General features: G+C 42.1%; 1 protein-coding gene across 8 annotated transcripts in view; it reads left to right on the top strand.

Annotated features, from left to right (window-relative positions):
- Nucleotides 1-624: 624 nt before the first annotated feature.
- KIF13A (kinesin family member 13A) overlaps nucleotides 625-13888 on the top strand; it is a 129383-nt gene continuing 116119 nt past the window's right edge. For all 8 annotated transcript variants that reach the window (XM_050941564.1, XM_050941567.1, XM_050941570.1 and 5 more), the window contains exons 1-2: nucleotides 625-698; nucleotides 6560-6620. In XM_050941564.1, the coding sequence (XP_050797521.1) occupies nucleotides 657-698; nucleotides 6560-6620 (103 nt within the window). In that variant the 5' untranslated portion in view covers nucleotides 625-656. The remainder of the gene's footprint in view (nucleotides 699-6559; nucleotides 6621-13888) is intronic.

The raw sequence follows: 13888 nt of genomic DNA, 5'->3' as shown, positions 1-13888 counted from the left end.
CGGCGTTGCTGTGGCAGCGCTTTAACATTGACAGTGTAGACTAGCACAGAGTTAAGCAGGTAGCTTCTTCTCAGTTGATAGCCCAGCCCTTGTCGTTTTAACTCCTTTGAAACTATTTACATGTCATGTCTGTGCCATCATCTTGTTTCCCCCTTATAAGTTCCTTTGATTTTAACTCTGTGCGTTCTATCAGGATAATATCACATAGCTAAACTGCGATGCAATTAATATTTATAAAAAATAGATATTTCTCAGTTCTAAGCAAACCTCAAGATAAAAATGTTTAATCTTTGTTGTTCTTCCTCATTTAATAACACAACTTGCTCTGCCAAAGTAGTAAATGAGTGTAGATTTGCATAAGTTCTTATCCTGCAACATATGTAACATTTTGGATTTCTGGGCCGATGCTAAACCCCACTGAAGTCAATTGGGCAATGCCCTGCCACAGGAAGTGGTCATCTTATAGTTCAGATTTAAAATATATAAAAAAACTACACAATTAGTATTGGACATCAATACCTTGTACACTTGATTTTACTTCTGTATGAAGCATTTAATATGAAAAGTTCAAAAGTATGCTAGACGTTCACCTTGTTTGTATTTGTTTCTTTTTATTGCCTTCCTGTGATCTGGGTGATGTGTTGGCAATCTTCTTTATGGCCATTGCTGATTCTCCAACAACTAGAAAACCACCAAAGGTAAGTGTTTGATGTCTCATTTTGTAAATATACCGACTTGAAAAATGCTGAAAATTGAAGAAATGCCTAGTATCTTCTATTAGCATGTTATGTGAATGCTACCATTAAAGGAAAATCTATTAAAAAAAACACTTGTTTCACATATTATGTTCAAATTACAGATTTCTCAAATCACATTTAAATTGCATGTTAATTAGATTAAAATATACAGAAAGATAAAGCTGCTTCTTAAAATTATGCAACCATGTGATGCTGTTATTTTAGTGTGGTTTTTAAAAAATCTGTTTTGTAGGTGGAAATAAGTACTCCATGTAGAATACATCATTGCACATAATGTTGCTTTTAAAAAAAAATCATATGTTTAAAGTACTAAAATGCAGGAAACAGATTTTATAAGCAAATTGTCCTTTTTTGTAATCGGTGTTCTTCAGGTGTGATTATCTGACAAAACAGCCTGTGAGCATCTGACACAGTAAATCCCCTAGAGAGGATTTTCTGAACTATATATTTAAAAAAAAAGTGTGTGTGTGTAGGTGTAGGGTGGACAGATGACAACACTGCTTTAATGATAAATAGTCACCACCTTGTTCTTTAACATTATTTTTGTTTTATTTTTTTTCTCTTAATGATGAATGTAGAATCAGGTATCAAGTGCAGGTACCAGTGATAAGTTAGAAGGATGCTACTTTATAAAATATAGCTTGTGTAAACTTGTGTGAAACAGACCGAGCTAGCTGCCATTTCATTTTCATTTTTGTTATCCTTCTCTGTTTGGCAAACATTGGACTTCTTTTATTTCTGTACTCCAGACAGAGGTGGAATTACCATGTCTGGGTTTTTGTTTTGTGTTACTTCCTTGATTTTTGTACCATAATTCTTTATAATGGTGGGAGTGTGTAGAAATCTGGAATTGAACTTCAGTTGCTTCTGCAAAGGGAGTACAACAGCATAGAATACTTGTCTAGGTCATCAAAGAATAATGATTGATGTATATTTTAAGAAAAATAGCCATCTAACTGCAAGATTAGGTGTTTTGACCTCTCCTACCAACCCTTCTGAAAATTAAAAACGTCTGCAGTTAAATAGTAATGCTGTGTGTCATTCTGAAAATTTCATCAAGCAAAGGAGGATGGGACAGAGTACTGTAATGCAATAAAGCATTCGATTGTTAAGGTATTTGAAATATAAAGCAAAATTTTAATTTAAAAGTTCAAATTTAATTTGGTCTTGGGCAGGTGAAGGTAAATGGGATGATATTTGTTTTAAAAAGGAAATGCTGTGTATTCCACATAGAAGGGAAAGGAAAATATTACAGACCTTGTATTTGTGTTTGAAAAAAAATAACTTTCATGTTGCCCATCATACCTACAAAGTCTTATTTTATACATCTGTTATATTAGAGTGAACTGATAGAGAAGCTTGCTGTACTCTTATGTAACATTGTGACATATCTAATGCAAAATAGGACTGTTGATCATCATAAAAATTACAATTATTTAACATTTAATTTTATAATTTTACAAAAATATAGTCACATTTCCTTGTGTGGTCTTTCCTTATCATTTGGAGATAGAGCACAATAATCTGCCTCACATTATAATGTAAAAACTTGTGCATGGGTCAAATGGAACTATTTGGTCATGTTACTGAGATTTTAATTAATCTTCTCACTATAACGCAAAACTTAACATGTTATGTATAAGGTTCTCCTAGCTATTGGAGGCAGAAGGAAATTCTTGTTCTGCTACAAGCGATTGTGTATTATACACTCCTCTGTAGGTTTATGTGCACCCAGTGCACTCAAATCAGAGACTTTTGGCAGCTGTAGGCACATGTTCCCACTGTCCTTGTGCGCCGAGCCCAGGGTATAAAAGGGTGTGGTCACTGCCTCCCTCTCAGTTCCTTCTGACTGTCTGTGGTTAGTGTTAGAGCTCCCCATCAGTCTTTGAGCTCCAGTTTAGGCAGCTTTTAGGAAAATTCTCGTTCGGTGTATAGTTCTAGTTTAGCCTAGTGTTAGCTTTAGAGTAGTTAGTAATTTGGAGAATTTAGTTTGGGCTACCATGCAGAAATCCCCAGGTTTCAAATGTGCCACCTGCAGTGCTGTAATCCCTGTTAGTGACAATCATAAAAATTACCTAATCTGTTTAGGTGAGGGGCGTGTGAGGGATTAATGTCCTGTTTTTACTTCCTTCCCAACCAGAATGAAAAAGCAAAGCCAGAGCTGGGCAGTGGTAAGAGCCACCCAGGGATCCCGGGCCACTGTGGGGAGTCCCGGGCCCTCCGCCTGCCCTGATCTCCACACATTGCAATTTGGTACTATTGAAAGATGCATATTGTGTTGGAGCATGGGTTAGGTGGAATCTTAACTGTGTGTGTAAAGTAGAGTCTGTTTGACCACTTCTAATTGCCTTAGTAGTGTGGGAGTGCTGTCAGTTTTAAAATGACTAATTCTTAAAAATGGCAGCAAATCCAGTGGAAATTGGCAAGGGACCTACCAAACTACAGAAGCCATAAGAAGTGCAAATATTTTACATATTAATATGATATTAAAGCCACTGATGTGGACAGTTGCTTTCTTTGGAAGAACAGAATGTAGAGTTTTCAAATGAATCATTTATAACATACAGGCCAACTTGCAGGTAAAAAATGTCTCAAAGAAAATGTAGACAGTCCTGAGCAATCCTCTTAATTGTATTTCTTAAAGTACCATATAGTGAGGTGGAGATGGCACTCCTATTATAAACTATCAAACACCTACTAGGCAGAAGACAGTATGAAAGGTAAGTGGGGACCCAGTCAGTGAACTCCAGGGGCAATTCTCTGTTGATAATACAAACCCCACCTCTCCTTGTTTGGAATACGGCAGATGCTATGAGGGTATTGTCCTATAGTACCAGGAGAGGGGCTTCATCTTGCATAACAGTCTCCGCCTGGTAGGATTTCTGTTTTTCCTTTGGCGAATGGAAGGAGAGAAGGACTTTTTTTCTTCCTCCTTGTTCACAACACATGAATGTTGAGCAGGGGACTCCAGTCTCCTAGTTGCCTGTCTAATTAGGGAAGAGTTGTCTTTGCTGCTGCACCCTCTCCTCCAGTGTTTTTCTATCCCCATGAATAATTTCAGTCCTTCTGTTGCTGCTGATCATTTCCCCATGCAATAACAGAGTGAGACTAATGTAATTATCAGTTTTTCTGCTGCCAAAAGGGTTCTGAATACTAGCAATGAAACAGGCCAGATTTAAGGTTCACTTAGATGCTTAGCAAAGCAGAGCCACTAGAGGCACAGGTATACATATGCTATATGCAGGAATACAAAATTCTGCACATCTTTTGTGTATTGAAAGATCTTAATGTAATGTATTCACATGGTGAACTGAGTTAAGGGTCCCAGAACTGAGTTTCCTCCCTGATCTTCATGTAGTTTAAATCTGAATCACAATACCACAGTCATTTTGAATTTATTTATAATATTGCTGTTGCTTGGTGACCTACTCAGTTAGGTCAACATAAGACAGCTTACCTCGACCTAATTATGTCAGTGTACACACTACAGCTTTGTCTCAGTGATGTAAGTGCCGTACTGCACCATCATAACTCCACTTCCACGAGAGGCGTAGGGCTTTTGTTGGTGTAGTCAGTATCTGTGTAGACAATGTGTTACTTACATCACCTGTTGGCTGTCTTGACAATTTCAGGGCTCTGTAGCCTTGAAATTGACAAGAAAGCCTCAGCTAGAGCCTGTCTGCCCCTGCTCCCAACTAGGCTGCGCCCACCTTGCTCTCCACTCAGGGAGGTGAGAAGCCTAGGCAGCTGCTTCCCCCGCCCCTAGCGCTCTCTTCCTCATCCCCCCACGCTCCTGATGAGGACACATGCACCATTGACAGAAGGAGAGTAGTGTAGACATAATTACTGCAGTGGTTGTAAGTTGGCCTACCATAGGTTGACTTAAGTCTATAGGGTAGGTGTGCAATTAGTCATCATGTATCCATCTGTTTTCTCCCCACACCAGGCCCTCCATTCCCAGTCTTCTTGCCTAGCCACCAACAACATCCAGTTAGTTCCCCTGTTACCAGAGCCTCCAGTTCCAGTCTCAGCAGGCTTCTTGTCCCTATCTGCTCCATTTCCTCTCTCCCCAGCCTCCAAGGCAGGCGTTACCATCATGCTGTCTAGGTGCCAGGGACAGGTAGGTCACTGAGAGCACAGGAGAGACAGGCTTTCTCTTCTCAGTTCTGGTGCCTGACCCTGCCCAGAGTGGTCATTGTAGGTGAAAGTCCAGCTTTGCCCTGTAGACCTGGACTGGAGCATGCTCACTTGTTTTGTGGGAATGACACATGTGCAATCTGGTCAACACTAGGAGTGGTGGTGGGGGGGGTGCAAAATACAGCCCATGGGCTGAATCCGGCCCATCTAATGTTTCCGTCTGACCCACCAGAGTCTTTGCCTGCCCCCTCGCAATTTCCAGGCTGCTAAAAGTCCCGTGGCGCAGCGGGGTGCTCAGGCAGGCTGCCTGCCTGTCATTGCGCCACGCCACTCCCGGAAGCGAACAGCTGCTGCTGGCATGTCTCTGCACACCACTGGTGGGGGGTGGAGGGGAAGTGGCTCTGCACGCTACTTCCGCCTCCAGCACCATCCTCACAGCTCCCAGTGGCCGGAAACTGGCCAGTGAGAGCTATGAGGGTGGTGCTTGTGGGTGCAGGCAGTGCACAGAGTCTTGCTGCTCCTCTCCCCCCAAGGGGCATGCAGAGACATGTCATGGTGCCAGCAGCCAGCCACTTCCAGGAGTGGTGTGGGGCCACGGCATGCAGGCAGCGTGCCTGAGTACCCCGCTGAACCACTGGCCAGGAGCTACCTGTGGTAAGCATCTCCCAGCCAGAGCCTACACCTTGCACCCCTTCCTGCACCCCAGTCCCCTGCCCCAGCCCAGAGCCCCCTCCTGCACCAAACTCTCTCCTAGAGCCCACATTCCCTCCTTTTAATATAGTAGAAATATGCAGCCCGTGATGACTTAATAAAATTCATGGAGTGCCCCCCCCCCCCCCCCGCAAAAATTATTACCCACCCCTGGGTTAGAGCATGCTCAGTGCGCACCAAATCTTAGCTTTTGGTAGCTAAAAATCTCTGAAATCTCTTCTTAGTATGTGCAAAAACAGATTTCTGAAAGGCTTGTAATTTGAGCAGATTTTCCCAAGAGTAGCAAAAGGCTCAGCCCCTGACAAATTTCAAGACTTGGTTGCAAAGTATGCTGATGCTAGAGCTTCTCAAAGAAACGGTTCTAAGAATTTTTTAACATGGCTAAACTTATTTCTCCCTACCCTCTTTCTGAGAAAAGGCTGAACTGCTTTGGCTGAAACTTTCCAAAAAATTCAGCCTGAGGTGGATACCTGACATGGAATATTTTCAGCTCAGATACTTAAAGTTGGCAAAGTCTTATATGCAACTGAAAACAGTCTTTTATAATGGGAAATGTGAGGCAACCTTAATAATGGTGCTACCAGACCTTCCTATAATAACTACCCCCCCATACTCCCACCCACAATGTTATGAACTGAATTCATAGAACTCTGGGAAAACTGTTAAATATAGGAAGACAAATGTGGCTCTCCCATTTTTGCATTGTTTTACTTACCTTAAGTGTTATGGTAACTTAAATATTTTAAAACAAAAATTTTGGAGTATAGGTAATATCTGCAACCAAGGACAAATCTCAGATTTTGACACTATTTTACTTCTGATGGAATCTGTATTAGATTCTGTGGGAATTGCGTGGTGCATCTGTTGTTCAAATATGTATGAGGAGTTGTGCTTCAGGGATGGATGTCTTGTGTGTTGCAAACTCTTCATTTGTCTTTTATGCTCTTATGCAGGTGTTTGCCTTTGATTACTGCTTCTGGTCCATGGATGAATCAAACACCACAAAATATGCAGGTAAGTGATTTTCACCATATTTGGCAGTGTATAAATACTTTGAAAATAGGTAATTTTCTGTTTCTTTGGCTGATCCTCTGACCTTTTTCTCACTAAAATGGACTTCGGGCCTTTCAGTGGACTAGGCCCATAAGTCTCCTCAGCTGAGAAGAATACAAAATTTATGGGGCACACTGTGATGTTAGGAAAGATGGCTTTTTTAAATCTATAAGCTTTAACATTTTCTTCCTTTGAGAAACGATTCTTTCAGTTAAGGTGAAATTTCAATTCTCTAGCAGAAATTACTTCTGGGTCCTAATGCTAGGTGTGAGACCATGTGTTTTCCGTGCCTCACACCAAGATTGAGGCAGAGCCCACTGACTGCTGCAGAGAGGAAAAATCTCTCTTCATCAAAACATTTAATCATTGTCAATCAAACCGTAGAAAGCAGACGACAGGTCAAATTTCCAACTTGTCCCCTTCTCTAGTGGCTTGATGTTCTATGTCAGACTGTCAAGGCCAGTCACTGCTGCCTCTTGTCATATTTTTATTTTTATTACGTTAAAACTTTTAATATCTGAAAAAGGAACCATTTTGATTGAATAGACATTATTTGTATTTTCAGAAGACAAAGGCATTAGGGGATGGTCTAATGACATGAACCAAGATTAGCTATGCTATCTCTTACAGAATGTGCCTTTTATTGTTGCAGACCATAGTTATCAGGTCCTAAAACCCAGAGGTAATATTCAGTTCAGTGGATTCTACTATGTCACTTACCTGCCTAATCTGGATGAGGCCTTTTTATGTAGCAAACTTCTCCCAGTGAAGTTAGTGTGAGTCTTTTCATTGACTTCAATAGGACCAAGAAGAGAGTCTGGAACCAAATGCCCTCTCAGCCTAACCCCACTCCAAATTAATTTAATGGGAGTCACCTCAACCCTACCCTTCTGCAGCCTACTGGATCTCTGAGTTACACCCGAGTTTCCTGTAATACCACCCAAAAAAGTTCTATTGACTTTTTTAGCTTGAGAACTGTACTTATATACAACCCTACTCTGTTTGATCAGACTGTAGAATGGTGATACTACATTTGATCCCTCTCTTCAGCAAAAAAACATACCAACCAAAAGGCCTTTTCAAGATTTTCTTGATGAAAAAAGATGCTTTTACCCTCTCATCAGTTAATATGATTTTGTACATTGCTGGAGTTATCTTGTGACTGTCTTAATTCTTTTAAACAGCTGGTATGCACTGGAACATTAATACATTTTGTGGGAGGATAAAAGGTTTTCTTTTATCTGCTCTAACATAAAGTGACTGGGCTTTTTGGCTGGCTAAATCAATCTTGTGTTAACTGACTCTATTCCGTGTCCTACAATAACATACCGTGTTTTAGTGCCAAACAGCTGAGTGCAGAAGTGATCAGAACTCTTAATTTCCTTCTTTTCAGTGGAATCAGTTTTTTTCCCCCTTTTTTGATATCTTCACTATTTAGTTCCTTTTAAGGGATTCATAGCTTTGCCTAGATCATCTTATTTGTTGTTGTGGGCTAAGGTCATGGGCTAAGGTCCCCATTGTGCTAGGCACTGTACAAATGTACATCTTGTCCAACACCAAAGACCGAACTGTAGATCCAGTGCTAAAAACATGATGTTACGAGTTCCCTCCAGGGTGCCACCTGGAACTGGGGTACCACTGAGCCCCCGACCCACCAGCCTGGGCTCCCTCTCTCACACTACTGCTGTGACAAGCTGCAGAGCCCTCCAGCCTGCACTTTCACCATACAGGTAGGGCCACACCCAGCTGCAATTACATGCAGGCTCTCTGTCCAGCTCCTGCAGTGAACCAACAATAGAAAGGGTACAGCTAAGGTAACTCCCAGTTCCCCAGGCACTCACCCCTTTTGGAGTATAAACGCAAAATTAAATGGTCTTGCGCTGCACAAGGAACTATGCAGCGTAAGCTCAGAAAGTTCGTGCTCTCCCTCAGTGTGGCGAAGAATATGCAACACCTTTGCCCCTGAACTATGATTCCCACATGCTTCACTCCAACTCACTGTTTTAGATAAAGTAAAAACAAGAGTATTAACTACAAAAGATAGATTTTAAGGGACTATTGATAGTAAATAGATCAAAACAGATTATCTAGCAAATCACCAAAAAATGCAAACTAAGCTTAATATACTAAATAGATTGGATATGAATTGACAGATTCTCACCCTAAGAGATGATAGAAGCAGGCTGCAGATTCTTAAGGAGCAAGCTGCACTTGCTTTATAGCTTGGAACCCTCAGGTGTTTCATTCACAGGCTAGAAATCCCTTTAGCCTTGGTCCAGCACTTCCCCCTGTTCAGTCTTTGCTCCCTCAGGTGTTTCCAGGAGTTGTCTTGTGTGGAGAGTGAAGAACACCAAGTGATGTCACTCCCTCCCTTATATAGCTTTTGCATATGGCAGGAACCCTTTGTTTCCAAGTTTGGTTTCCAGACCAGTCTGTGCAAAAATAAATGACATCCCAAGATGGAGTCCAGCATTATGTGGTCTGATCACATGTCCTTGTAGAGTCATAGCTGCCATTACTCACAAGCTGTTTGGAGCTTTCTCAGGAAGGGTCATCACCAGGTGGGGGAGAAGCTTCTCCTAAGGCCTGTTTTTTTCCCTAATGGCTCATTGTGCTAAATGGGCCCTTCCCCACTCACAGGGGTGGCTCTAGGCATTTTGCTGCCCCAAGCACGGTAGGCAGGCTGCCTTTGGCAGCTTGCCTGCGAGAGGTCCCTGGTCCCGCGACCGGCAGAGCGCCCCCCCGCGGCTTGCCGCCCCAAGCACACACTTGGTGTGCTGGTGCATGGAGCCACCCCTGCCCACTCACTATCTAGACTGAAAGCATCTTGTCTAGTGGATGTTACCCAGGTGTAGCTATATTTGAAATACAGATACATAGTCAATATTCATAACTTCAGATAGAAAAATGATACATTCATACAAATAGGATAATCATTCAGCAAATCATAACTTTTGCAGTGACTCCTTACGTGACTTATCTTGCATAAAATGCATCATCATTATGTCATCATATCATAATATTGCTATGAAGAATATGGAGTGCAGTGTCGCACATGAGTCTATACAGCAGTGGTGGGCAACCTGCGGCCTGCGAGCCACGTGGCCTGTCAGGGTAATCCTCTGGCAGGTCACGAGACAGTTTGTTTACATTGACCATTAAGATACTTGGCTGCCCAACCTGTGCAACCATATGACTTGATTATTGTTGCCCTTGCCCTTTGGTGTATGGGCTTATCTGAATATGTTTGCATTGTAAATGTAAATTGAAACTTTATAACATTGGGTTTGTCTTTTTGTTCTATAAAGCAGTTCAAACATTTTGGATGTCACATAAAAGCTGAATAACAGAACTGGTTGAAAAATGGAACATTTTCTGCAAAATACTTGTATGTTTAAATTTTGAACTTTTTGAAAATAACATTCTGACCCAGATAATGCATTATCTTCTTGCTTTCCATTTGCCTGGCTGGGATTGGTTGAGGTAAAAGAAGTTGATGCTTAATCTTGACAAGGGACAAATAGTGCTAGGGGGTAAAGGGGAAAGCATCTTGAGCACAGGCAGAAGGGTTTGATGCAGCCTCTATTAACATCATTGGGAGTTTTCCTATTGATGTCAATAGGGACAAGAGCAGATCTGTGGGTGGAGACACATTCCCGGGCCTGAAAAGTTTATACTTTATAGACAGAGACCGTACAAGTCATGGCACAGCATTTTGGCAAATGAAGGACACTGGGAGACTCTCAGCATGAGAACAAAGTAAGGACATTTTTACAAGTGTGTGAACTGCAGTAGCATTTCAGAAATCTGGAAAGAAATGGGTTTTGAGAAAAGGAGTGAGAGAGCGAGCTTCTTGACTTGCATGTTATACTTCTTCCTCCTCTGCAATTAATGTTAAGTGCAGCCTAACCACTTCTAGATTGACTGAGGCTGCATCTTTGGAACAAAGGCGTATAGGGTGGAGAAAAGTTGCCTAGATTGTTCAGTCAGTATCCCTTTCTAGGTGGGTTATTTTGATTAGGATTTAGGGTGTGTCTACACTTGCCATTTAAAGCGGAGAATAAGTCCCTTTTTTGCATAAAAAGCATGGAAGCATCTGCGCTTGCCAATGACATTTTGTGGTGAAACTCAGAAGTTTCACCGCAAAACGAAAGCCACCTCCACGAGAGGCATATAGCTCTTACTGGTGATGCCTTTGCAGTCATGTGCAAGTGAAGACACGTTCTTGTTTACACAGCTTTTAGCCTGTAGAGGATATCCCACAGTGCTTAGGTTAGGGGTAGGCAGCCTATTACATGTAAGCTGATTTTAGTGGCACTCTCGCTGCCTGGATCCTGGCCGCCAGTCTGGGAGGCTCTGCATTTTAATTTAATTTTAAATGAAACTGCTTAAACATTTTAAAAATCTTATCTTGCTTTACATACAATAGTTTAGTTATATATTATAAACTTATAGAAAGAGACCATCTAAAAACGTTAAAATGTATTACTGGCACGCAAAACCTTAAATTAGAGTGAATAAATGAAGACTTGGCACAGCACTTCTGAAAGGTTGCCGACCCCTGGCCTAGGTGATCACTCTAGCCAGCAGCTCTGCTGCTCTGACTCCAGGTAAACAGATGCCCCCCCTCCTCCCCCCTCAAAGCCCCTGGAACTTTGAAACTCCCCTGTCTGTTTTCTTGGCAAGTGCTCACTTATTATCTGGCCAGGTGACAATGCCTGCTCCACGGAGCAAACAATCCCCTGCTTGGAGCAATGCTGAGCTATTGGAGCTTATCAGTGTTTGGGGAGAGGAGGCTGTGCAGAGACCCAGAATGCCCTATGATCACCTCCTACCCTTCCCAGAAGACCTATCGTCAAATTGGAGAGAGCTGCGCTGTGAGATAGCTGCCCTAGAGTGCTACTCTCATCGGTGATGGAAGTGCTGCAAATGTAATCACTCTTTGACACCCAAGGAATTAAGTGAGTACTCAAACCAGTGCTTTACTTTCACCCGTGAAACTTACAGCGCAAAAACTCTGCAAGTGTGGGCATACCCTTAGTGTATCGTTACTATAGGCAGCTAGTAACGCTGATAGTAAGAGGGCACAATTTAAGAATTATGGTGGTATGCAGTAGGGTTCAAGGCAAGAACTCACGAGACAAAGGAGTTTTGGTTTCTAGCAGTACTTTTGATGTCCTGTTTTACAATACTAGCAGAAAGAGACTGTTCTAAAAGAGAGCTACACATGAAGAAAACTGTGATTGTATATTTCGTACATGCATTAAAAATCTTAAAGTTGTCCTAATATATGGCTAGCATTTAGGCGCTCACAGAAATTCTTATGCATTCTGTCATTTGCTTCTTTGGTGTGGTTACTGCTACCCTAGAATGAAGTGCTAGAATCAGCCTTGTGAATAAATATAAGCCCAACACAATGCCAGCACAACCGCATACAGCTTTATAATTACAACCAAACCAAGTGAGGTTTTGATGGATTGTTTTTCTATCTTTAGTTTAATAAAAAACATTGTTTGGAGTGAAGTCCTATCCCTCGTCGCATTCCCAAGCACTAAGTTAACAAATGTATATTAACACATTAGATGCACATTAATTTCATAGGCAGTGTCAAGGAATTTTCCTGATTCTAGTGACAAAGGTGCAAGCAGACCGTTGAACAGAACGGAATGCAAGCGTTGCCATTAGGGTGAAAACTCTGAATTATAGTAGCAGCTTAGCCCTCCAATGAGTTTACAGAAAAATTCCTGTAGCTGCTCAGAGATACGGTCGTTCTACCTGCACTTTGTGGTTTAGAGAAATTCAGTGGAAGATGGCTGCCAAGAGACATATATTATCTCACAGCATGCAAGCAGGCAGTGAAGTGCATTGCTAGGCAGAGTTTCTCCCGGGAAAGCACCCAGCAAATTGGACAATAGAATGGGGACTTAGAAGCAAATTAGCAAGGTCTTGCTCAGACACTCAGTGCACAAAAATATGTCATTGATTTGTTATCTAGCTGGCTTTGAACCCTGCTAAAGTGAATGAGAATGTTGTGCCCTTGAGCTGCTATATTCCCATCAAACCAGTAAGACAGCTGATCCACCTTTACTTCTGTATTACTTGTTTAAAAAGACCAGCCATGGGCTAAAATGTAAGAGACTGTTTTCCTGTAACAACAGCTGTATAAATGGGGATACCAGGCCAAGACCCTTATTTCAGTGATCTATTACTCTGGTCTGTGTCCGAGATTTGGGCTTAATTCTCCACTGTGCTCAAGTGGAAAGATCCCCTAAGGACTTTAAGCCGGCTGAGAACTGGGTATAGCAGAGCTTAGCTCTGCCTCCTCCCCTTCCCTCACATGCTCTGTCTCCTCCTTGCCTCCAAGAAGCCTTTGCTTTACCTTATGCCACACACTAGGTTCCAGCGCAGTAGATGGGAGATGCAGAAGGCAGCAGCACCATCACTGCAAGTGGGGAGATTCCTTTGTCTGTTTCAAGTTCACTCTGTGCTGCATAAGCAGAGAACTATCCCTTTAGGTCTGTAATACCTGGGACGGATAATAGTGTGATCATCTTAGACCAGGTTTACTTCCTCTGTCACCACTGATCTGCTACTTTCTGTTTGTCTTTGGGAGCAGAGCAGGTCTGTTACATCTCTCCACCAGACACCAGGTTCTCCTTAGCAGCCCAGCTTTTGGTAACTACAGTACAAACTCGCTAATCCACACTTCACTCACTGCCATAAAAAAAAACCAAAAAACAGATTTCTCCTCACTTTTAGCAGACATCTCACTGTTGGATGCTCTCATCTCACTGCTTTTAAAGCCTTTTACTCCCCACAGTACAAAACACTTACTGCCATACTAGGACCTATTATTATAATTAAAATTGCACTTGACAAATAAATGAATGAAGTACGTTTGTCAGGCACTAGTCATGCTTTTTTATGATTATTGGATTGGTTTGCTACTACTTCGAGTGCTGTCCCTGTGGGTGCTCCACTCTAGGTGATGGTGCGTCCCAGCGCCGTTGATCGGAGATTTTCGGTAGCAGTGCCTGGTCAGGACACACGCACTCGGTATCTCCCGCCTCACTGGAAACTTCCTGAGTGCGTGCTTCCTGCACCCTCCTCAGTTCCTTCTCAACTGTCCTTGCTGAAGACAGGACTCGGGGTCAGTGCTGCTTTTCTTCCCTGGTCTCTATAGGAAATAGTAACAAAACACACAGAAATAGATATTAGTTACATCCCAG

The sequence above is a fragment of the Gopherus flavomarginatus genome, chromosome 2, assembly GCF_025201925.1.
Source record: "Gopherus flavomarginatus isolate rGopFla2 chromosome 2, rGopFla2.mat.asm, whole genome shotgun sequence".
NCBI classification, from domain to species: Eukaryota; Metazoa; Chordata; order Testudines; family Testudinidae; genus Gopherus; species Gopherus flavomarginatus.
This window is presented reverse-complemented; position numbering and strand designations above follow the sequence as displayed.